The sequence below is a fragment of the Ammospiza nelsoni genome, chromosome 1 (assembly GCF_027579445.1).
Source record: "Ammospiza nelsoni isolate bAmmNel1 chromosome 1, bAmmNel1.pri, whole genome shotgun sequence".
Taxonomy (NCBI): Eukaryota; Metazoa; Chordata; class Aves; order Passeriformes; family Passerellidae; genus Ammospiza; species Ammospiza nelsoni.
This window is the reverse complement of record NC_080633.1, coordinates 4,780,096-4,806,773: the sequence shown is the minus strand read 5'-3', so window position 1 is coordinate 4,806,773 and position 26,678 is coordinate 4,780,096. Positions and strand designations below refer to the sequence as shown.

At 40.4% G+C, this 26,678-nt stretch overlaps 1 protein-coding gene across 3 annotated transcripts in view; it reads right to left on the bottom strand.

Annotated features, from left to right (window-relative positions):
• CTDSPL (CTD small phosphatase like) overlaps positions 1-26,678 on the bottom strand; it is an 83,934-nt gene that overhangs the window by 17,383 nt on the left and 39,873 nt on the right. Inside the window, exons 2-5 of one of the 3 annotated variants that reach the window (XM_059494056.1) lie at positions 17,941-18,095; positions 11,023-11,055; positions 7,490-7,543; positions 4,336-4,437 (exon numbers count right to left, since the gene is read on the bottom strand). In XM_059494056.1, coding sequence (XP_059350039.1) covers positions 4,336-4,437; positions 7,490-7,543; positions 11,023-11,055; positions 17,941-18,095 — 344 coding nt within the window. The remainder of the gene's footprint in view (positions 1-4,335; positions 4,438-7,489; positions 7,544-11,022; positions 11,056-17,940; positions 18,096-26,678) is intronic. The other 2 variants (XM_059494064.1, XM_059494073.1) reach the window with 2 other exon arrangements.

The following is a 26,678-nucleotide window of genomic DNA, read 5'->3' as shown; positions in this document are numbered from 1 at the left end:
ATTTTAATTCCAAAAGGAAGAGCAGGCACACTCTGCCCAAGTCCTTGAATCTGTTTTTCCAGCCTGTCGAACACAACTTAATTCTGAAGACTGACTGTGAAAAACTGCTGGTCAAGGAAAATTGCCTTGGAAAGCAGCAAAGTGGCCTTGTAGAGAGTTCAGGAGTTCATAATCTAATCTTGGCTACACAGCAGGGGCAGTTGGGAAGAGGCTGCTGCCAATGTTTGCTGGTTCAAGTGGACACCACACTTAGGTACAGCTCATGCACTGTGTCCATGCTAAAAAAGCAGTCATGTAAACATGCCTGGAGCTCATTCCATCACCTGCAGCCTGGAAATGGCTGAGACAGAGCTGCCAAAGACAGTTTTAACATGAGTGATTAACAGCCAGTATCTTGCATGGATACTGCCCAGGCTGGGGAACATCTTCACTCAGCTCTGGGGGATTTGTACAGATGGTCCCAGCTCTCTTCTGCACCAGCAGGCTGATCTCAGGAACCACCAAAAAGGTGTCCCTGGAGTATCTGTGGGACTGGAAACAGACTTTAAACTCATTCAAGGGGGCAAAGGTGTGCCAAGAAAGCAGAGAAGCAGCTGAGGTCAAGTGACTTGAGAAGCAGATCACAAACTGGGGAGTCTGAACAGGTGCTCTGTGAAAAAATGGTGGGAAAAGAGGATCCTGCAGTATGAACCTGCCAGCAGCACTTTGATCCCACTCCCTGGATAAACCAGATTGTAATTCCCCTGTCAGACAGCCTCCCTGCCAGGAGAGCAAGGTGACCACAAAGAATTTCTGTGGAGGGAAACACCCTTTCTCAGGAGAAAAGAAATAAAGAAGGTGGTTTGATCTGACAGCTGCGAGTGCTGCTCTGAGGGCACAGGAGAGGCTACATGAAATCCTCTCATCCTGACCAGCCAGGATTGGCAACAGACCTCATGCTGCCCCCTGTGCTGATATGATCTGAGTAACTCCTCAAATACACACAGATCAATCTGTATTTTTCTTATCTAACACTGAGCAATTTCCCCTTTCTGCTGTGGAAAAAGACAGAAGGGAGGCTCCCCTCTGCTCCCTGCATGAAGCCCCTCAGATAGAGAAGATACTGTGCAGCTCCAACAGCCACAGAACAGCCACACAAAAGTTCTGCTGCTTCACCTTAAAAAAAAACAACCTCAAATGAATTGTCAAGAAGGCTCAGCCACCAGTTTTCCAGTGGGTGCCAGCTCCCTGCAGACTTTGAAGAGGCTTGCTCACACTTGAAGGATTTATATATGCATGACTCCCTTCAGCAAGAAACACTCTGCAGCAGCAGCAGCCGAAAAAGAATAGGTCACTGCAAGCTGCAGAGGTTTTGAAATCCACTGTTAAAACTCCAGCTTTTACAGAATTTAACCTAACAGGAGCAACATCAAACCACATTCAGTGTGAGCAACTTTGGTTTTTCTCAGCCTCAGACTTCGTCACCAAACTACTCCCAATTTGCTTCCCCCACTTATATTTCAGGTATTTTGTTGCTTCTTGTTGTCACTGGTGATAAGGAAAGGAGCACAGCCTGGATTCCTGTGCTCCTCAGGGAGGGAAAAGAGGAGAAAAGTCTGCAGCAATTTGCTGGGCAAAGGTTGTTGGGCACACGAAGCACGTCCCTGCTTCCAGTGGGAAGCACAGAGACAGAGCCTGGAAGAAGGGAATGGAATTCCACTGAAAATCTTCAGCTCAGTTAGAACTTTTGTATTAAAAAAGCCCCAAACTTTCAACATTTTAAATGTTCTAAAGGTGTTTCACTGCCAGTTTTGAATAGGACTGCATTCCAGGCTTGCATGTGGTTTAATACATTTTATACAAAACTGTGTTTACATCTCCTTGATTGAATAATTTATTGTTTTTTGCTTCTATTATTGTTTTATGATGGGAATGATAACTACCCTGTCTATCTATTCCTTTTTTACTCTTGCCAAAGAACCCCAAACTTTATTCCTTTAATATGCACCTAACATGAAAGACCAGTACCTCCTTAAAGCTTCACAAATATGCAGGGGCATAAAAAGATGAGAATTACCCTCCCTCAGATGTTGCTGCTTTCATAAAGAGCACTTTAAATATTCTGCCTCTCTGGTTGTGTCAAAAAAAACATGTAATCTGCATTTAAAATATGAAGCCTATTTCATAACAGAATTACAAATTCTAAAGTTATCAGATGCTTTAAATAAAGCCTTTTGTACTAAAACTCTCAAATTTATGTATGCTTTTCCACCTTTTAAGTGGGGAGCTACCTGGTTAGAGCAGATACGTTTTAATGGAAGGAAAACCCCCAAAATACCCCCAAACTCCTACAAAATAAAAAGCTACAAAAGTAATTTTGACTATCCGGGCAGAGCAGGGTGCACCCAGGTGTTCAAACCCTTTCTCTGCTGGAATGTATCATTATTTTTGATGACAATTAATGGTCTTAATTCAGCTGAAGAACTTGAAACAAAACCCAGACAGCACCACTGGACAGTGCCAACCACTGAACAACGAAATTAATTTCCTCCAGCACTTGCTTTGCTCTTACACACCCCCAATCACAGGATTTCATATTGAAATAACACCATTGTCACCCTAAAATTCCAATTCTGCAGAAAATCCAGCATCTGCCCAACTCTACTGACCTCACACAAAAAAAGGACCAGTTTTTTTTTCCCTCACACAAAACATTATTCAGTGCTCAGCATCAAGCAGAAAAAGCTTTTGGTTTTTCTTAAATATCTACTCAACATCATTTAAATACCCATTAAATATCATTTGAATGTGGGAGGATTAAAAGGAGTCCTCTAAGAAACACTCTGCAAATCTCAGTCCTACAAGAGAGATTTGCAACTGTGTCAACCATTAAACATACATTTCTTTAAAATGGTTAAAAAAAATAACTAATAACCACTTAAACTGAATCTCATTTTGTTTCAAAACCAGAAAAAAAATCACAGTACAAAATTACCCACAGCACTCAGAAAGCAAAACTGTATTTTTACCTTTCAGGTAACAATAAGCCTAATGCTTCAGCTTTATTATACACAATTAGACTTTTACATTCAGCTTTCTCTTCTTGTTTTTGATTCTTGCTTAAATAGGAAGGCATGGCTCCTCCCTGCCCAATCCAGCTGTGGATTTTATCTCCCTGAAAAGCTCTCCAGAGCAAACTCAGTCTGGCTACAGAAGACAAATATGGCACTGAGGCTTGGAGTTTCCTGTACACCAGAAATTATTCTGTACCATCAGGCACAACAAAGAGAAAAAAGAAATCTTCATTTCAGACTGAGGCACAAGAATATTTGTTCCAATATTTCCATATAAGGTTTTCTTTAAGTCAATAAAGAGAGGCTGCTGCCAAATCCTAACCACAACATGAATTACAAGTTTGCATTTTAAATACTGGCAACCAACAAGTGAAGGATTAAAAAGTGGAGCTGATGTTTCCAGTGAAAAATGGAGTGCAAGCAGCTGGAAGACTGTAAGGGTGGTTAATCTGGTTTGGGAGTGGTAAAATAACATTATTAATTCTTATAAATTCCCCAATCAATGTATAAAACCAGCAGATGCTTTATCAGTACTAGCTGTACTAACCAGAAATGCTATCAGTACCCCAAGCCAATTTAGACTTTGTATTTCTGAAGTCTCCTAATTTCAGCCCTACTTAAACAACAGAAAAAATACATAACATACAGTATTTTGAAGAAACATTTGTTCAGCACATGCTGAACTCTGGAGGGTTACAGAAGCTGCTTCTTGAAGATGACTGACTCACCACCAACAGCTAAATGGTATTTGTTTTCCTGCTCTGAAAACTAAATACCTAAAACCAATTGCTGGGATCAGGAAAACAACATCCTCCAGCAAGAGAGAAGAGCCACCACTGGTGCCCAAAATCTCCTTGTTTAAGGTACATCTAACCCAGCACAAAGCTGTGCTGATTCTCCATTCTCCTACACTAACTATGGCATCATTTGAACTGCAAAAACAAAAAACTTCAAAGCATCTGTTGCTATTTTCAAAGCAACAAATTTTGCACCTGTTGAAAACTCAGGTCTTTGGTGGAATACACAAAGCCCTGCAGTCAATACCTATTCCAGGCCTTGTTGCAGTCAGTGTGATTTTCTCAATAAAATAAAATCAAATTTAAGAAGCAATCCCTGTTGTTACTCCCCTGAGAGCTAAATTAGGATGAATAATCACAGGAGAGGCAATGAGGACTCCCAGGCAGAGGATGTAAGAGGAGTTCAAGTATTAAGAGGCTTAACAGTTCCTGCAGCATTCACTGACAGATCCAAGCTGCAAGAGATCCCTTTTGAATTTACTTACCTTAAATGAACTGTGCACTAAAGTTTCATCTAAATCAATGACCACACACTTCTTCCCATAGTCTGATGCTGTCAGTTCTGGCAGGAGGTATTTAGCTGGTGGCTATAAATAAAAAGAAAAGAGGAAGACAACAAAAAAAAAGTAAAACCTCTATGGAAGGGGCACCCTTTTGTCAATATTACTATTCCAGTAATTACTGGCAGCTGGAATACATGACTTGAAATCAAATGATTTTCTGGGCTCATCCCAAGTTTATGTATGGGTATTAATGGCTCATGCAATTGCAATACCCATACAGACTTTTCTTTTTTAAATTAGAGCCTTGTTTAGAATGACCTCCAAAGCACTGGAAATGAAAATGGTAAAACACCACCACTATCCAAAGAAAAATAATCATAAAACCAGGATATTTGATACAACATCTTTTTCCAGGGGCTCTTTTCCCAATGCCTGGTTTGGTTGCTGTTGTTACCCTATTTCCAGTCAATCCATTTGCAGCCATATCAGGCTGATGGACACTTACACAAATCATTATTTCTGTTTGCCATGAAAAATGCTGAAACTGAGGAATCCATCCTGATGGAAGACAGCATTACTAATTTTATCTTCCAGGACATGTCCTCACTCTTGTTTTTACCACTTAGGAGGGTGGAGATCACCTTCCATGTGAATTATGCTCCCAGTCAAGGTATTAAAATTGCAGTGAAGAACCTGAACTGGGCTCCTGTACAGCACACCTTACTAAAAATGGAACCAATCCCACGAATTTTGACAATTTTTCTGAAAGCAATGCAGACATTCTCATATTCTTTGGATCATTTCCCACTTCAACACCCCAGTTTGCAATAGAAATATGTTACTTTCTGAAATCACAGAAATGGGAGAGAATGCTTCCATTTGGAGCTGAAACACTGCTGCCACTTGGGGTTTTTTTGATGAAAGAAAAGGATTAGCTTTATAGAAAAGCATCAGTAGGGAGAAGCTTAAGACAGAGAGGAAATTAAATTAATTTAGACTTGGATACACAACTCTAACTCCATTCTTTTCCTATTTCTTTATCTGTTCACTGTTGCTCTGGTAAGGATTCATCATTTATCATTTATATTTATTTATGGGTTTGCTCTTTGCAGAGGGGCTGGCAGAGATCTGAGGCCACCCCTGTGCAGGCAGGGGTGACACAGGTGAGGCAGGGCCACCTCCAGCGGCCAGGACAGATCATCAACCACCGGCTGAATTCAAATGTCACCTTGATAGATACTGGCTAATGATGCCTAATGAACTCTTAAATGAAGCACCTAACAAATCAGATTCTGGACTTAAATTAAGTGCTTGTAGCTAAAGCAGGAGTTCTTGGGGCATTTTTAGGAGCATTCACTGAAATTGATTAAGTTCCTTACAATTAACACTGACAACAGTTCCCTCAGCCACCAAACTGGAAGATACCCTGCCTAAAACCACTTTTCTCAGGGCATTTCCTCTCAGCACACATCTGACAAGGACTTTCCAATTAAAACAGCTCCTGCCTAATTACTGCAAAGGCTCCAGAGCCACCCAAGCAGACTGGGATTTATACAACACCCTGGCTAGGTTATGGACAGCCCCACAGCTGCTTCAGTTCCACCTCTGCTTGTTGGCAGCTAGGACCAAACCTAAAGAATTTTAGGTTTTTCCTCCTATTCAAAGCCTAAAAGGTATTTAGCACCCCACCTCAGTTTTCATATTAAGAAAGATCCAAACTTGCAACCTAAATAAAGTAAAAGCTTATTGAAAGAAAAATTTGACCCATTTAAAACCAGTAATCTTCAGAAGCCATGTTCCAGTACTTCTTGTCTTTAAAGATGAAAAAAAGGCAGGAACATCCCAAGAAACCTTAAACATACTTCTCCAAAAAAAAAAAAAAAGCTCAGTTTATTGTTGTACTCAAAACTTTTATCTCCTTTGAATTTCTGACTACATTAATCTGCACAGGCAGTTCAAAGCCAGAAATTCCTTCTGCTATGTGAATTCCTTATCAAAATGAAAATATCTGTATCTATGGAAAATATATGGAACTGTATATTCTTCAGTGTAAAAATGCATATATGAAAAATATGAGCACTGTCTTACCATAGGTATCTTTATTTTTTTAGCTGCAAACTGTTGCATTTGTCATCAAGGAAAGGATGGACACACACCAAGGACTACAAAATGCAAGAACTTTCATCTCTGAGAGCCCAAATTCCCTGAATGCACAGTGAGGTGACCTGCATCTGTTTTTTTTTTTCATCCAAAAGCAGTGGCTGGGAGAGGCACAATTCCCCTGTGGTACCCACACAGAGATTCTGGTCACTGCTGGAGCTCCTCTCCCTCCTCAGCACTGCTTTAGGGGATCATGTGCAGTTTCTGACCCAACTGCATCTAACAAGGGCACAACCAGCTCTCACACAAGCTTTGGCATCTTGAGTTCATTCTGATCTTGCTTCCTTAAATTCACGCTTTTGAAGATCAGAATAAATGAATTTTCCATTTCACAAATTGCAATTCTGTTGTCCTCAACTGTGCAAACATTCACCCTCTTGATAACAGGGATAAGGAAATTATTCCGAAGCTGAAGCCACTGCAAGTTGTGAGGCTGCTAAATAGCTGGTGAAGGACTTGGGAGCAAAGGTGGCATTTTTGAGGCTTTTAGGAACTTGAAAGGATTTGTATGCAAAGTATCAGCCCATTTGTTTTGCTGTTCAAGCTTTCTGATCTAAAGCAATTTCCACCTGTCAAGGGCAGCAAAGCTTTTAGTCAGAAACAAGCGTTACTCAACACTGTGTTTTAATTTTCTCTCTAATGGAGACATACCCAAGAAGAGCTCTAAATACCAATTTCCATCACAGTTAACGGTGAATAGTTATGGAAGTTTGACAAAGTCTTTTATTTTTTTACACACATCACTTTAAAGACATCTGAGATGATTAAGAATATTTCATTGTGGCTAACAGCAACTCATATTTACTATGCAACACTCCCCCAAAGGCTGCACAAAGAACTCAGCAGAAAAATGCCACGTGCTATCCCACTGGTTTGCTCAATTCCAACAAGACACAAACTGTACACAAATTAAACTAGTCACTGTTTGGGATTTATGCATTCCAGCCAGGTCTCAGGGCTGATCAGCTCAACAGACCTTGTAGTGGAACGACTGCTGCACTGCTTCAGTCCCGTGGAAATAGTAAATTCCCTAAGAAAAAAACAAAAAAAAGGGGATGGTGGCGGCAAGAGAACAGGACTTTTGGTTGAAGCATCAACAGCTGGTCAACACAAATCTTACAGAAATTCACAACCATCAGCTCTCCTCCCTGCAGGCCTGTATTTCCCACAGGTATCAGAATTAATAAGCCTTTTTTAGTCTCTCTCTCTGTCCTGGCAGTGTTGTTAAGCTCAAGTGCAGCACATTACACGTTAATTTACTGTTTGTGTCCTCTGCTCACACTCTGGGCTGCACTTGCAGGCTAGCAGCTTCTCCCAGCAGCTCTGTGCAGAAAGAAGATAAATTATTCCTACTTAAAACACAGCTGCCAGAAGATGCCAGCTCCTCTTGTGGAGCAGGCAGCTCCCAAAATTTCTGCTAGAACAAGTTATAATAAGGATTTAGCTAATGTAGGTGAGGACAAATGGAAAAAACCCCAATATCCCTGCGCTAAGATTTAACTCCTGCAGGGATTCTGAGGGATAATTCTGATACCACTCCTTAACAGTGGAATTTTAAGCTGAACAAAAGTGGACACTCCAACTCATTTAAGAGCTGAAGTTTGACAATATCTCATTTAATTTGTTGCATAAGCATGGCTTTGTATTTCCATCTACATTCAAAAGAATTCCATCTTCATTCAAAAGAATATAAATTAGTGAAGCTGCTATGGGTCTACTTTGATTTGGGGGTTGGAAGAAAATAATCTTTTGAAGTTCCTTCCAACCTAAACCACTGTATGATTTTATGATTTCTCTACCATATCATTTCCAAACAAAGCTGAATAAAATCCATGAAAACACAGGCATCCTGAGCTATATTTGCATTTGTCATCAGGTCTATCAAAATGTGTCAGCTGGGGATGTTTAGGGTTTGCCTTTTTAAAAATTTTGTATTTATTTCAGCTCTAAGAATAATTAATTTTGCAGTATAAGGAAAATAATTATGCTGCTGTTTAGCCTATGCCTTAACTGGAAACAGTTTCAAAACATGAGTTACAAAGTTCATATTTAAAAAACTCCAAAGCAATGCTGTTTCTAATTTCTGAAGAACCTAACTTTAAACTGGAATATTTTTTGTTTAGCAGTCATCTTCATCAATAACCAAGCAAAAATTCACATTAAGTCAAACTTTTCAATTCAGGTCAATTAACGCAGGACAAATCTGATTGAGCAGAAGATCCATTTCACTGAACTGCACACATAAATGCAAATAAAAGCAATGCAAACTGCACATCAAGCAATGGAAGCTTTCAAACAGGTGACCTCAGCACACTGCCAGGTTTAATACACAATAAAAAGCACAACAAAGCTCCAGAAATCCTCATATTTTGACTGGAGGCTTCAATTTGAAAGGGGGGAGTGGGCAGAGCTCTTTTTAGAGCCACTCAGGAAATCTCTGAACACTTGAACTGATGACATTTGCAACCAGTAAATGTGAATGTCCTGTAACATGGAAATGTCCACTGAATTGTGGCCAAGCTCTGTGTCTGCTCAGAAGATTTTTCTCCTGGTTTGTACAAGAGGCAGCTCACACAGCCTCACTTCTCATCCCTAGGTAGCAGAAAATCAACAATTTCTGCCTTAATGGGTCTGAAACACAACATTAGAGCTGTCTTGGACCAACACCCCTCCTAAGACCAACACTTCAATTTTAGGTGTTTTTCCTAACACGAGCCTGCATTTTCCTTCCCTGCACTCCCTGCATGTGCAGCTCCCTTGTGCCTTTATTTAGCTGCTGGCTGGCTCCTGAGAGGCAGCAGCTCTTTGATCCTGGCAGCAAATGTCACAGAGTGCCCGAGGGCCATGGCTGCCTGACAACACCGCCCTGTCCTGCTGCAGGGACAAGCATCAGATGGCACTGGAGAAGGGGAAGGAGGGTTTAAAGTCACCTGCTTGCTCAGAACTCCACAGCATGGCTGCAGGGATAAGTTGATTTTACTGCCTGGTTAGTGCTGGGAATGTGTCTGCAAAATTACAGCTGAGCTTAAAAAAAATAATAAAAAAAGCAGGGGAAAAAAAAGATGTCCCTTCTTGAATCATTCATTTTTGTACCACTGCCCAAATCTAATACTGCTTTAACACTGCAAAGACAATGTTCTAGCAAAGCATCTGATTTAATTTCTGTACCTGTCAGAGCTCTACTTATTAATCCTTCCAAAATTTTGTTCTCTTTGAATTCTTATTCTGTTAGTAGCTACAGTCACTCTTGGGAAAGGTTTTATTCCAGGTCAGAGCACAGCCAGAACATGTTTCATGTTCAAATAATTCCTAGTGGAGCAGCTACAGCCACCTAACAGAATTTGGCAGGTATGTAAAAAAGAAAAGTAGTTTGGAAATCAGCATTTTCTGATTTACATTTGAGGTTTTTCTATTCCTAGACTTGCAGAAATACAAATCACATGCATGTCCATGCCTGCCTGCATACACAGCATGCATGAGCCACACCAGAAATCACAGGTAAGCAATAAAGAGGAATTTCCAACAGTTCCCAACCCCAAGGAAAGCTGTTGGAAGAGGGAAGATGTGCCCAGTCCCTGGCACTGGTGCACTGCAGCACAGACAGGGGGGTTCCTACAGGAGGATTTGGAATGCTGGGCTACGTGAGAAGGAAGGGAAAGAAGATAAAGAATGGCATCTTGGGGAATATCCAGGTCTTTAAAAGCTACCAAATATCTCAAACAAGAGGGTTGGGTCATTATCTCCACACATCAGCACTGCTGCTTGCAGGGAAACTCTGCAATGATGAAGTATTGTAAACAGCAAAGGAGATCAGGAAAAAAAAAAGTGTTTTCAGCTTTACAAAGCCTAAGCCTTCATCCTTGTAAAAAAACCAGCAGCTTTTTGACCAAAAACGGTTAAAACTAATTAAATTAAAAGCTTCAGTTTGAAGGACTCGGGTTTTTTTCTTCCTTTTATTTAGCTTTGAAAAATAATTCAGATGCCAAACGGCATTCCAAGTTTAATCCGGGGAAGATAAACAGAAATATTGAGGCTCATAAAGCAGCAGCTGATACCAAGAGCATCATCTCAAACAAGTGCAGGGATGAGCAAGTCAGTGTGCTCTGTTTTCTTAATGTGACTTATTTCAAATAAATTATGCAGTTTCCAACTGTTCTTTTCAACTGGAATATAGAGGAAAATGAGAGGAAAAGGTTTTTGTAATTGTGTCTCACATAATGATGATGAATCACCTTTTGCCTCTATTAAAATAAATAATTTTCAGACTACCTCATGTGTTTTCAACATGCTAAAAATCCAGAAGAAACCCAGATAAAACCCAAACTCTTCTTTCAGTCCCTGTAGAAGACATGCAGTTCACTCCACCTCTGGGGATACAACATTACAGACAGAACATAAAATCCTTTTGTTAACATGCAACACAAAACAGACCTGTTAGACTGCAACATAAAATGAATCAAAGCAAAAGTCATGAAAATTATTAAAAGAAAAAGGGATAAAAATACATACACTTGGTATAGGCATGACCTGCATCTGGTCACCCTGGGGAAAAAGAAAAAAAAATCACTGTAAGGGTAATGGCTTTTAAAGGGTAGAACAAAGGTCTGGAGCAGTAAATGTAGCACTCAAACATTTTAAACCAAAAGTTCCAAGTATTCAAGAAACCAGGGTAAAAAAAAATAAAAATAGGATTTTGCATTTTAGTTGCTGAAATGATCTGTTAGTACACTGGCATTTATGATTTTTAGGAGACTGGACTGATAAAACCCATGCTATGATTAATAAGAGATGACAATAAGAAAGTACCTGTATTTACTGGAACCTTTTCAGCTTTAAGATCTACTAATGGGTGTATTTGTCAAATTGCACTGCAGCAAGAGGCTGAGCCAGAGCCTGGCAGAACCCCACTCCTTGAACCCACCTTCATTTGAGACAACTGACTTAAAAATCAGCATTTTCACTCAGGCAACAGCAGAATGTCTGAGAAGGACATGATGATGTTAAATTAACCCAAGGAATTCCATTTTTTCCATCCAGCAGTGCCAGTGCTGCTCCCATGGTCTCACTTTTGCACCACCCTTGGGAGAAGGCAGGAAATTCTTGGCCAACCTGATCCTTCCTTCTCATCCTTGGACATGCAGAAACAAGGACAGCTCCAAAATGGACAAAGCCTGGCTCAAATGGGCAATTCTCACTCAAACTCTCACTCAAATATATAAGACACTTTTTAAGCTAGAATTCTATTTTCTCAAACTCTCACTCCAATATCTAAGAGATTTCTGAAGCCAGAATTCTATTTTCTGATGTAATCCTTCAAAACCAACTTTATTTTCTGGTGGGCACAGCACATAAAGAAAAGGAAGCTGATCCTTCTAGCATAGATGTTGCTTGGGTTTGGTTTTATTCTTTAATATTTGGGCAACACAGGCTCTGATCTCCAGCAGAGAAATATTGCAAGGGCTGTTTTCAATTCTAGAACAGCCTTTTCCAGCTGAAGAAACCTCCTGCTTATTTGTTTTCAAGTCTACCAGTGTTGACACATCACTGACAAACAGAAATAATTCTTTATTATTTTTAAAGTGCTCTTTTTTAGTGTTGCTCAGCAGAAATTTTTTTACTGAAGTTTGCCCAAAATCCTGAGAAGCTGAAGGAACAACTACCATGAACTATCAAAAACTTGGCACTAGTAAAAAAGTACCTGATTTCTAGAAAAAACACACACAAAAAAGTTGGTGAGAATACAAGTTTTCCTCAGGGTAACAGCAATAAGAATAGGAAAAAAAAAAGACAATTCAATATATTAATGTCCTGTTAGTGGAACTGACTTTCATGGGAACCTAAAACCAAAGTTGCATTACTGTTTGCCGAATTTCTCTCAAAGAATTTCTTAAATTAAAAAAAAAAAAAAAAAAGGGGGAAACAAGCAAATTTCTTAAGAGGAACCCTGGGAATACCTATGCAAAAATCAAAACAGTAGTAAGAGAGATGAGAACAGGAAAAACAAGCAGAAAGAAGTGCAAGAGTCTGCTGGGAAAGCAAAAGTGTTCATGAACAGGCAAATGCTTCTTAAAAACAAGCCTGCTCTGGGAAACTTCTTACAAGCTCCTGCCTCATTTCCTAGTGCCTTGGAACAGGAAGGGAAATGGGTCAAACAGCAGAGTTTGAAAGATGACAGATGACTGCATTTGTTGAAGGCTTTCCACGAGCTGCTGATGTTGGTAACAGAACAAAGCTGTTCCTAGAATGCCAAAATTTCCCTATTGTGTCCCTAAGACAACCCAGGAACTGATTTGTCCCCAGCCATTGAATACAGGGTTTTTTTAATGGGTTTTATTTTTTCCATGCTATATACAGATGGAACGATAAATCCATTCTTTTCCTTTAGCTGCATAATTTTTAGTTTGAAATAACAATTTCCAGCACTGTGTTCCTCACTTACACTGCCTATGGTCATGTGTGGCCTCGATGAGCAACAAGTGACAGGCCACAATATTTTGCTTTTTTTCAGAGTCTGTATTGAAAGATAAGGAGCTATTTTCACTTTAGAGAAGAAGCTGACCAATGTAACAGATTCATCCTATTAGTTTCTTTAGCACAAGGCTTGCTCTAGACCATGACAGGTTCTTTTACAACAGTAGTACAGTTATTATTTGACACTTAAGTGATTTGACAAACTCTCAAGCTGTCTCTTAATAAAGAAGGTCAGAATGAGTGGGCAAAGAGAGGAACCCCATCACTCTGTGCAGCTCCTGAAAGGTGCCTGTGCTCAGCTGGGGCTGGGCTCTGTCTGCAGCAGCACTGACACAGCCAGAGCACACAGCCTCGAGCTGCACCAAGGGAAATACAGGTTGGATAGCAGGAAAAAATGATAAAAGAGTGATAAAGTTCTGGAATGGCTGCCCGGGGAGGTGGTGCAGTCCCCATCCCTGGGTGTGTTTAACAAAGCCTGGATGTGGCACTGGGTGCCAGGGTTTGGTTGAGCTGTTGGGGCTGGGCTGGATTCGATGGTCTTGAAGGTCTCCTCCAACCTGGTCATTCTGGGAATCTTTGAATAGGTACGGAGAGGAGATCTTGTTTTCTGAACACCTTCCACACCACATCTTGATGGTGACCAACAGAACCAAACACGTGGAATTTTCCTGCTCTGATCAGCCAAGGGTAAGCAGGAGACAAAGCACAATGATTTATGGAGAGGGATTCCCACCTCTGCTCAGCATCCTGTCATTAATGATGTCCCCAACACAGAGCCCACACTCCTGCTGCTCCTCGAGGTCTCCAGCATGAAGCAGATGCTACTGTGACCTCAAGAACGTGCTCCCTCCAAGCTGTTTCCTCATTTTGCTGGGCTACATTCATGAGGGACTGAGAGAAGATCCTTTTCCCTGTGCTGTGCTATAAACAGAGATCCCTGAAGCAGAGGAGAGTGTTGGAGACACGACCACAGAGCATCTACACAGCTCGCCAACATCACCTGGGAGATGATGGCAGCATGCAGTGGGGAGAAGGAGCCACAGCTTTTGGAGTGAGGTGGAAATTCAGTGACAGGAATTCACCTGGGAGGTGATGGCATCATGCAGTGGGGAGGAGGAGCCACAGCTTTTGGAGTGAGGTGGAAATTCAGTGACAGGAAAAGCAGAGGGAGCAGCTGCTGCCCCCAGAAAAATCCTCCTCTTAGTTCTGTCTTCTTCCCTGGTGCATGTGGATCAAGAGCTTCTCCTCTAACCCAGCAAGTGTAAAAATCCCTTTCCTCATTCATGTTTCACCTCATTAACTGGAGCCATCTGCCTGATCTGGATCTTGCTGTGAAACAAAAGCAAGGTTGACTCCAGTGGAAGTGGGCTGGGGGTGAAATGGAAAGTGCCCACAGACATGTGAGGGCTCCCTCACCCACCAGGACTGAAAGCAAAGGGAAAAAAAGAGTTTGTATCTTGCTTTTCTCACCTTTGTCTATGTGGACTCCCTCTCCCTTCAAGTCTGAATAAATGAAATCTGTATCCACAAACACCTCAAAACTCAAGTAACAAACTTACCCAGAAGAAAAAACTTATATGCAGAAAATACAAAAACTGAGTCAAGTTGCTAACTGAAGAATGGAAACTGAGATTTGAATTTATCTCAAAGAAAACAAAACATAAGTTTTGTTTTCTCTCTCCCAACACTCTGAAGAAAAATAAAACAAAACAAACCAGTGGCTGGAAGGTGTTGGGGAGCTGCCTGATGCAGAAGCAGAAGGGGCAGGAAAATATTATAAAGGAGTTCATGAGGTTGAATATTTTGTGTTCCCAGTGACACATCTGGCTCAGCATCTGAGCTGCAGGCAGGCTGATATACCCAGATATCACCTCTCACAGTGCATCTTCTGCTCTGCTGGAGAGCTGCTGCATTTGAAGGAAAACAAATATGCCACAGTTTCAGTAAATACAAGTTATTATTGAAAAAAATGTTGTATTGAAACTTCAGAGACGGAATGGACCATTCATTACCAGTATTAGAGTCACACTTGAACAAGCAGCTGCTCTGTGAGTAGAAGGTTTAAAAGAGAACTCAATACTTTGAAGAAGTTTTTGGGCTTTTTTTCCCCACTTAGAGAATAGAATTCAGCACTGAAAGTAACTGTTTAATCAAAACCTTGCTCAATTTGGTGTTTCTTCCAACCCCATGAAGAAGTGACAGACACTTGACATGTCAAGCACCATCAAGTCACATCATGAAGCCCTGATTAATCTGAAGCACTGATTTCATTTTTTCTCCTAGAGCCAAATAAGAATTGTCTCACACATCACAATTATTCTGAACAAAATTTCAGGGCTGTGTTTTCAACTACTTTATAAAATATCCTTCTCCCCCACTTTCCCTCCTTTTGAACAGGGCAGCATTTAAAAAAAATCAAGATTCCTAATTAGAAGAAAGTTGGCTTATCACATCAGCTTCAGAATGTGCCAGAAGCAACAGAGAACTCTGAATTCCAGTGAAACCAGCAGAAGTTTCCCCCATTCTTCCCTTCCTCTGAAGTCTTTACCATCAGTTTTCATGTACCAACTCCACTGAACAGCAAAGACATGAGGGAAGTACCTCCAAGCCATTTTGCACTCATTTCTAGTGGTAAGTGCTTGACATTATTGTGCAATTTTCCTTGTCCATTTTTTAAAGAAAGGGTCACAACACATGAACTGACTGGGGCCAGCCAGAAGTGAACAGTGATGTGATAAATAATTAATAACACACAGAAGAGAGAGCAGATATAACCAAGTGACCATGTGAGCAGCAGCTTAACAGAATTTCAACAATTCCTACCTGGCAGTGAAACTAATGCAAAAAAAAAGAGATTTAATGAAACAGCAGAGGAATTTAAGCAGTGGGTTGTCAGGTTTCATTTTCTTTCCTGAGAGGCAATTTTGTCATTCCTGGACATTTCATTTCACCAATTTAGAATCCAAGGCCCAGTGGTGCCTCCCCCACTTTTCTTATTTCTGAATCTAGACAAGATGCTCAGTGTAACTCCACCAAATTCAAGCAGCCTGCACAGCTCTGAAACAGCTCTCCTGGTAAAAATCACCAGTCCAACAGTGTAACAATATTCAAACATATTCAAAAGTCTTCAGTGCTCTTTTGATTTCCTTAGAGGATTTTCCTACTTACACTGTGTTAGCACTCAAAATAAAAACAGTATAAACATATATAGAGATTAATCTTTAATACAGCATCTAAAATAGCAATGTCACTGACTTTTTACCTGAAGAACCACCTGAAAGTTGAGCTATACTGATTTCTTCTAAAAAGATATGAGTATCTGAGTGCCTTTCATTCAGTTGAAGAAAGTACTCTTCAATTAAATTCTCTTCAATATATTCTTTGAATTATATTTTGTCTTGCACATTTTGATCTGGTCATTTTAGGAATGCTGTGATTTTGTCCTGGCCTTGTGTACAAGTATTGTACAGCTCCAGAACTGCTCAGTGAGGCAGCACAGAGTGAGAATGAAAACTTGTGTGGACACCCATGCAACCTCTCAAGGCATAGGACATATTTAGAAAGTAATTGTTTTGCAAAATGCAATCTGGACACTACTGACTCCAGACCATTCTGATTCACGTTATTCTACAGAAAAAACAAACTTGCTTTTATGTTTTAGTTTCTACTGAAGTCCCATTTTCTCTCAGCTGTAGTTTTGCCAGTAGCCTCAATTCTTTTTGCTTTCAATTCCCCAGCATAGTGGAAAGGAAATTTTAGTAGCTTCCCATCCCTTTTTTTTTCCCCTCAGATGAATGTGTGCATACATGTTACACACTCCTCAGCTTTCCCTTCAGCACATCCAGGCTAGATTTCCCTCCTTTCACTCCAAATGTACCTTGGCTAGCAGGAGAAGTCTAAAAATACATGTACAATCCCTCCTCTTGGCAGGATTTTCAGGGCATTTTACCTCTGTGAGAGCAGTTTCAGCAGGAACTGGTACAGTTCAGGCTTTACCTCCACACAGAAATCTCCATCACTTTCATCTGCTCTCCCTCCCTCTCTCCCACCAAAGAGTTCCTTGTTCTTTCCCCTGAACTTTTCAGAATTCAAACACAACCAGCAGAATTCAAACCAGAATAAAATGGACTGGACAAGGGAAGGAAGGAATCAGCTGCATCAGACATGAAAAACTGTGTGAAAAGCAGAAGGATAAAAAACTCAGAGACATCTCCATTTCTGCCATAATTCTCCACCATGGATTCACCTGGATTTGCAATCTCAGAGTCCTGGAAATTGCATGGAAAACTTGGCATTATTTGCCAGATTGAACTGAAATTCTTCAGACCATAGCACAAATGCTCTCAGTGTTATCAGATTTATAAAGAAGAAATGTGTGTTGCACTGTTTGTATTCTATCTGTATTTGCATCTAAAATCCCCATCCATTCATTTAACTCATTAAACACAACTTAGTAACTTGGGAAAATAAGGCCAAAAGCTGCTAGCCCTGGCCTCAGCATGTACTGAATGTAAGTGGACTACTTAGGAAAAAAAGGTCTAAATAATTATGGTCCTTTTGATTTGTTTTTATGTCACTGAAAACCCTTTAAAATGATGTTCAGAAGGTTCCACTATGTTGCAGTGGAACACATTTTAACTTTCCTTTAATCAGAAAAAGGAACCAAAGCTGGGGACAACTCAGCAGTTGAAATTTTACGAGAAGTCTCCATTTTTTTAGTGTCTTACTCAGGTTTTAAATGTTGGTTGTTTACAGAAAGTAAAGTGCCAACACCCACGACAAAAATATTAATTTTATATCACAGATGAATAGACAGTATTAGCAATCCACCATCAAACCAGCAATTTTTTTTCCTGTATCTCACAAGGGAAATCTGTCAGGACAAACCTTTGGAAGCAGAATTAATCCTTGCTTACAAACCACCCACATGACAGCAAAATAAGACAAAATCCTGACCTTCTGAAGTCCTCCATTCTCCTCCACCAAAGGAGGCAGAGCACTGGTGCTGTTGGTGGATGGTGGCTCAACATTGTAGTCACGAAAGCAGCAGAATAAGGTGCTAAAGATACTTCGACTCCTCTGCTTCTTCAAGCTGATATTACATTGGGACACTGGGGGGAAAAAACACAACAGAAAAATAAATTCATGTGGTACAGACCTGGTTTTCCAGATCACAACAACTGAATGGAAGAGGTAAGGTTTCTATACACAGAAATCTTTATCAAGTCTTAGGATTACTGAGGTTTTCCAGTCATTATATTGGGATAATAGGGCGAAAAATCACGCAGGGGAAAAATAAATTCATGTGGTACAGATCTGGTTTTCCAGATCACAACAACTGAATTGAAGATGTAAGGTTGCTATACCCAGAAATATTTATCAAGTCTTAAGATTACTGAGATTTTCCAGTCATTATATTGGGACAATGGGGGAAAAAAATCACACAACAGAAAAATAAATTCAGGTGGTACAGACCTGGTTTTCCAGATCACAACAACTGAATTGAAGATGTAGGGTTTCTATACCCAGAAATCTTTATCAAGTCTTAGGATTACTGAGATTTTCCAGATATTACACTGGGATATTGGGAAAAAAAGCCCCACATAGCAGAAAAATAAATTCATGTGGTACAGATCCGGTTGTCCAGATTACAGCAACTGAATTGAAGATGCAAGGTTTCTATACACAGAAATATTTATCAAGTTTAAAGATTACTGAGATTTTCCAGTCATTACATTGGGACAATGGGAAAAAAACCTCCACACAGCAGAAAAATAAATTCACGTGGTACACATCTGGCTTTCCAGATTACAACAACTGAATTGTAAGATTCAATTGTTGTAATTGAAGATGTAAGGTTTCTATACACAGAAATCTTTATCAAGTCTGAAGACTACTGAGATTTTCCAGTCATTACACTGGGACAATGGGGGAAAAAATCACAAAGCAGAAAAATAAATTCATGTGGTACAGATTTGGTTTTCCAGATTACAACTGAATTGTAATATTCAATTGTTGTAATTGAAGATGTAAGGTTTCTATACACAGAAATCTTTCTCAAGTCTTAAGATTACTGAGATTTCCCAGCAGATTGAGACTGCTCTTCTTCTTTTTTAACACATTTTTCCCTTGCCAGACTCGTACTGTGACATCCTGGAACTCTGCATAATCACACTGAGACAACACAAAGAGTTTTCCCAGTAACATCCAAGGTGGATACTGCAATTACACAAAATAACTCACTGCCAAAATCCATCTCTGGACAGAGGAAGCAAAGAGATCTAAAAAGCAGAGATGCACTAAATGCCTCCTGTAGTGTTTCTACACAACTACACCATCATGGGTGGAACATTTACAAGTCCTGTAAGGGTCAGGAAAATCTCTGAGATGCTTCTGAGTTTCCTCTTTTTGACAGCATTGCTGGAGGACAGAAGACACAACACAGAGGCTACAACAACAAGGGTGGTTCTGAAGAAACAGGAGCCCTGGCCTTGACTTTCAACTTACTTACTGGTCTACCAGGATGAAAATAACCCTTAAGTGGTAAAAAATTACATGCAGCTGAATGAAAGCAAGTGTAGCATCTTTAAAGAATGAATACTGTAGTTGAAAGCAATAGTTGAGAGAAAAGAAATGCACCTAAGACATCTAGGGATTCCCCTAAGGAAAAAAAACCTCCTGAATACACATTAAAATAAAAGAGTTGGAGAAAATTTTTAGGATGTTTTAAATAATACTTGATTTGTTCACCAAATGTTTTAATGATCTATTATCATGCTTGTAGATAATGCTTATTTAGAAGTATTTCTTTCCTGCTTTGGGTAGGAAATCAACCCCCTCCCCATCCAAAAATTAGAGGGTAGGTGAAATTTTTAATAAGTGCCATCATTTCCATATTTGCCAAAATACTTTTCCACTTCAGGGCAGTGAGCACTGCCCAGGTTCAGTCATTAATTGCTATAAGAGCAAAGCGTACCAATATAAAAAACTAAATGGGTTTTACAGACTCTCACCAATTCCAAAAGTGCTCTGATAACAGGATGAAGTCAGAACTGTGCAGAGATTTGTGTGCTTAAGGAAGTGTTTCATTACTTTAAAAAACATCTGTAAATTGAAACCAACCCAGCACCACTTATCAATATTCCAGTTAAACAGAAAACACATGAAGAACTCTGCCGGGTTTTGTCTGTTTGGGTGACTGGAAAGGCCCGGGGTGGCCTTGGACAACCCGCGCTTCAAAGGACGAGAAGAGGCTTCAGGTTTTTTCTCGGTCTCGGTGTTTATTAATTGTTTATCTAAAAGATTTTCTCTCGGCCCGACAGAGGTCTGCACAGCAGCCAGCCATGAGCGCACTGAGAGCCCCCGGGGCGGTCACCTATCTTTATACTCCAAGTTACGTGTACAATATTTATCAATTTTCCCCAATACCTTTTACCCTTATTAACCAGTGCACTTTTAGTAATAACCAATCCCAAAGTGCCAACATCACCACAGAAGATGGAGGCCAAGAAGAAGAAGAAGAAGAACAGGACACGCCCCAATTCCTCCATCTTACTTCTTTAGACCCCCCTGTACCAAAATCCTAAACCCTGTGTCTTACACTCTAATTAACTTATCCCTTCACCATTCACCCAGTGAAATCCTCCCATCCTCATACAGGTGTCGTCTCCTGTGTGGGATCAAAGTCCAGCCACCAGACACTTCTGGCAACATTCCAGGACTCCTGAGCCCCCCAAGGGTGGTCTTGGTGCCTCTGTACCTCAGTCCTGAGGTGCTGAGATCCCACAGAACTCTGGCCACCGGTGCTACAAGTTACAGTCAAAGGCTAATTCTCCAATTCTCAAAATGTCATATTCTGTTTGCAACAACAACACTGGTTTAGAAATGCCCAAAGGATACCTGGGCAGTTGGGAAGGACATTTTCAAAGCACTCAGAGAAAATGGTATTGCAGCACAAGCAAGGTAGGTGCAATATAATCCTGGCAAGGAGAACTCCTTTCCGCCATTAAAAATTGAAATATGCTGAAATTAGAACAGGAGGAACAATGCTCTGTGTCCTGCTGCCTACAGCTACTGCCACAGAAACCTTGCTAATAATTTCTGCTTTGTTTTCAGCCTCTGCTTAAAAATATGAGGGCAAATTATCTCATTTGAGTGCAGGTATCAATTACAGCAGGGTGCTTAAATTCCTAACTCACAACAGATCAATGGGAACACCAAAACCACTCCAGAACTAATACTTGTATCATGTCTACTTACTATAGAAAGAGACAGTAAATTGTTTAAATAAACATTCAAAAATCTCTAGACAAAAAATGCTGATTGGTCCAAACCTTCTAAGAATACTTGGATAGAATCATACATTTGAAATCTGGCCACTCCCTTCACTTAGTGAAACATTTTACTAGGAATAAAATCCTTCATTTTGGTTTTTAGTCTTGACAATTCTGCCATTCATAACACAGTGCTGTTTCAAACAGGTCTTTGCACTAATTTAAATGTTATTTAATAAGCTATTATAGAAGCTTTACAGTGACTTAACAAATGATAATTTTGGATGCAGCAAGGAAAAGAAGTTTTCAGGTTTTATGTGCTGTGTTACATTAAAATACAAGTACTGCACACACAGAAAATGTTTGCACCCATATCTCATTTTTAGCTACTCTGACAGTGTTGTGCATCATGGAAAATAGTTCCTCCCTCCTCAGTTACCCTGAGCCACCTGCAATCTGTGTGCTGCTGACTGGATTTCTTCTCCTTGAAGCAGTGACAGCATAAATATAACAACTACAAAGGTGCAAAGAAGCACTGATGTTGAATTACCAACATAAATTTAGGCATTCTGGAGCAAGAGAAAAAGAGAAGAGAAAAAACAGGTGAGGAGAAAACTTGGCATTCCTTAAAAAGTTCATAGGTGAGAGCAGATACTGACAATAATGGAAGGGTGAACTGAGTTATCCAAACTGCAGGTCTGAGCAGCATATGGAGTTTAAAAAAACAGAATTAAGATTTTCTTTTCTCCCTCCTCCATCTGTCAGAAGTCACAAGCTCAGTTTCTGGAGCTGATTTCCTCCCCAGACACTGTGAACCACCACTACCCCAGCACTGTGAGCACCGAGGACACCTCAGTGACGTTTTCCTTCTCAAACCCTGCACATGGAACACGTCAACACCATGGCCCAAAAAAACCCAGGCAGAGCAACCCCAGAGCATGAAAATGTGTTATCTGTGGAAGCAGAGAAGGCTGAGAGCAGCAGGTGCCTGCAGGAGGGCTGAGGAAGGATCAGGGTGAGCTGGAGCTGCTCTCCCCTCCCACCACCCCAGGTTCACTGCAAGTGCACTTCAAGGACCTGAACATACCAAATGTGTGTGTGCAAAAACCCTCAACAAATTCCCTTTTCATGGCTTTGTCCCATCACTTTTCACACCAACACCAACTTTTAGAGCCCAAAGTATCTCATGAACAAGAGTTCAGCTGCTTCAGAACTCTGAGCATCCTTGTTTCTTACCTTTCTGCAGGCCCTAATTGGTATTTCTGAAGCAGGAAGCACACACAATATCCAGGATGAAAGAAAGAAATTCCACCTTGAATTTATACACCCACACAATGCTTTGTTCTCTTGCTTTTCTCTAATAATGCTTAATATCTTACTTGAGGTTTACAACAAGTGAGCACTGGGCTAATGTGATTTTTCAGATCTGATTATAACACCAAGACCTCTTCATTAGAAGGGATTTCAGGCATCACTGAAAATATAAATCAAGAATTCTCATATCTTTCCATGCAGAAAATGTCACGTGTATCTACATTTAATTCCATCTGCTGTTTTAGAGGCCAGTCATTCAAAGTCATGATGCCTTCCTACAACTTTTCCCAGTTAAATTTTAAATACAGATGCCCATATAAACACACGCATCTATTTACATGCACCAACAAATGCATACCCTTCTCCCTCACTCATTTTTAGCACTTTATTTCCTTTTCCATGTGGTGTAAGGCCACACTGAAGAGGAGAGTGCACAGATCCAGCACTGCTTCACTCCTGGGGGTCTGCAAGAGCCTTTAGTGAAATACTTGGCCAAATTACCTGAATTTGTAAAATATTATTTACAGCAGGGTCAGAAACAGCACAATCTAGAAGGGAAGTAACTCTGGTGCAGACTGGCCCCAATTTAGGGTCTCACCTGTAGTTTCCAGATGATATTTCTAAAAACAAGCTTCACTATCTAGGACCCCTGTGCCACCCACGGTCTGAGGGCATGTTAATCCCTGAATTGTCTGGAATCCAAGAACAGTCCCAAAATTGTTCTTATGGAAGTCTTCTGGCAAGTCTTAACAACCCCACAGCACTGCTAAGGCAGGAGAGGGGCCCAAGGAAAAAGATAAAGGCAGTTTTTAAAATAAATTACTGCAATCACATAAGCTTAAATGGGAGGTATGGAGCCATACTGGGGGGGTTTCCAAGAGAACAGGGAGAAAAAGGCCATAACAAACCCCAGGTTTTAACACACACAGTATAATAACTCAAATGTTAGAACAGAAATTAATACAAGAGGTGCTGACAGAAATAATCTACAGCATCTTCTCCCAGCTCCTTTCATACCCAGGAAAGAGGAGGCAGAAGGGCTGTGCTGCTCTCCCACCAGCAGCAGCACAAGTTACACAGCCAAGGAAAAGATTCTCCTCTCATGCACTGTACTCTAAAAAAGTTTACTTGAGGGCTTCCCCCATCAGATTTTGCTGTGGTGGTGTGAAATGACAAAAGCAGATTCTTGTGCAGCCACAGCACCACAAGGAGCCACCTCGGGATGAGCGGCAGGCTCTGAGCCCACCCTCTGCAGCCAGGAGCGAGCTAATTACTGCTGAATCTGTCCTAATTAAATGAATGCAACATCCAGTTCTTCCAAATAATATCAGCTGAGGAATGAGGAGACTTCTCTGCTTACAGATGAACTCAGTAAATGCAATAAAATGGAACATCTGGGTATGGTGAGCTCTCACCACCCGTTTGTTTATAACACAGGATGGAAAGAGGAGTCAGAATTAAGTGATATTAAACAAAGCCTTTCTTCAAAGAAAGCAATTTTAAAACCTAAACATGATTAGAAATGCCTAATTTCTCCAACTTTTGAAGAGGCTGTATCTGATTTTCTCAGAAAGAAATTTTATATCCCACATGCCTCAAGATAGAAACAGTTAAATAGAAAATCATCAACTTGCTGATACAGCTCCTCTTTTTGTGGTGTGACCAGGACAGGAATTGTTTTACAACACCTGGTGCCAAATCTGCATGTGATGCTCTCATAACTTTGGTTTTAAAATGCCATTTGTAGTTTATCATTGAAAGGTTCCATCTCCTGTGTAAACTTTGCAGCAAAAACAGCAATAAAAGCAATAAAAGCACTGTCACATACCTGAAACCACCCACAACTGGTTCAACCTTCAAGCATGTAAAGCCCAAGCAAATTGCTCTGCTGAAATTCAGCATGTGATACCCCAGAATTACATTAATTTCAACTGAAACTGGCAATCTTTCTCCCCCCAGCAGCACAATTAATTAAAAGTAAGGTTTTGGGTTTTCCACTGAAATTATTACTTTGAAGGGAGAGATCCCAGACTAGTTTAGTGAAATAAAAAAATCTTTCCAAAACATTTGACTCGCCCTCTCCACCAACCTGTTTCCCAGGCATTCCATGAGTAGTTTGCTCTGGATGAAGCTGATGGGCAAAGAATAAAACCTGAATACATAAGGAAGGTGAGGACATGAGGGAAAAATGACCAAGAAACTCATTTTTATTTTTGAGAGAATTTCTTTAGGTCAGTGCCCTTGGATCTGCAAAAAAATGTCAACATGATTTAGGAGCTTTTAGGGAATTTTAGGAAAAAACTGAGTATTACTCTTAGTAAATGATTCCATGATGCTTTGGAAAACAAGTTTATGAGTTGCACCTGTATGCCAGGATGAAACAGCTACACAAGAACTGCTTTTCCTACAACTTATCCTTCTATTAATAACTCTAACAGTGGATATCAGAAACTACAGTTTCACTTCCATACCTCCCAAAGTCATCTAATATAAAATTTCACATAATACCTAGGACAGAAATCATCAGGATGGATGTCAATTCATCCATCAATTCAGCTAAAGCTGTATGAAGAAAAAAGAACTCTACCTAACCAAACAAAGCTTTGGAAATGTTTTTGTTGCAGCAGCTTAAAGCTAAAAAACTCCCCTTATTTCACCCTACATAAATGATTTATTACAGCCCTCAAATCTGAGTAGATTAAATATCTGCTGTTGGTTATTGGATGCTCATATTTTAAGGATCAAAGGTAGTGAAACTCTGAAGTCACTTTTAAAAGACACGACTGAGAACTCAGCACTGCTGTCTCTGGAAGGGCTCTGATGCTTCATGAAATGCAGCCAGTAAATGTTCAAAACACCAACTGCACCCAGAAGCCTCTTAAACGACAAGGAGGGATAAGAAACCATGAAAAGGCTCAAAACAGCACAAGAACCTGATGGATCTCAAGGCAAATTCCAAAACCTTTTAAAGCTGCTGCTGCACTTCAGCCTTCATACTGTGGTTTGGCTGGACACATATATATGATGGTATAACCTTCATATTTGTGTCAGCTTCTCATGTAAGCCATGATTTAAACATCTTTTGCAGTATTCCACGAGTGAGGAGAGCTGCTACTAGGCAAGATCATGTAAAAATAAATTCATCTGTCAGAGCCCAACTCTGCATTTGTTCAGCCCCAAGACTGAAGGCAGATCCACAGCTTCAGGGGTATCCACGTTTCAGAGAGAAGCTCAAAAGTTAAATACTGCTTTAAGAACCCAATTAACCTGCTGAACCATGTTCTGAGCAAAATACCTTCAAATTCAAATTAAACAGGGCAGATTTTGGCTGCCTCCTCCCCTGCTCCAGTGCTGAGAGGGCTACACTGAGACCACTTCCAATTCTGAGCAGCAGCACATGTAGATCTGTATCTCCAAAGGACTCAAAAGTAGGGCTCCTGTAATATAGGAAGGAGCTAATTAACAAGCAGCACTTTCATTCTTGTGCCTGTATTGCTTGCCACTGAAACAGCCACTGGGATCAGAAGATGGATGAGGATACAAAGGAGGAGCCAGGAGATGCTCAGCTCTAGTAAATCCCTCAGCAAGAAGAACCAGGGAGCTGCTGCACCTGTGCCTTTGACATAAACACCTGAACAGTTCTTAAAAAGGAGCTGAATGTGCCCATCCAGCCTTGTCTGTGCTCTGCTTGGAGCAGCCAGGAGGGATGTGCCCCATCCTTCAAGCATTACCTGTGCACAATTCCTTTTTACACAGGGCTGAAAAACTACTGGACACACTAAAAAAGGTGCTACAAGGATACACAACAACTTTTAATGCACACATAAAATCTTTTCCTACTATTTGCTTTTCTTTGAGAAGAGTGATAGCACTTCATAGCTCCCAGAGCAGCCTGTGAACACACGTGCTCAAAATACACATATGCTTGAAGAAAATAAGTAAATGATTAAATAAAGTAAGTAAATAAGTAGCCACGCCCCACAATCATCAGCTGACAGTCTGAAACATGTACAAAAGACCAGAACCATTTAAGAAAAAAAAAAAAAGGATGAAAATTAAAAGAAATAATTTGGGTCACTCATCTGACACTACACTCCTTTCACACTA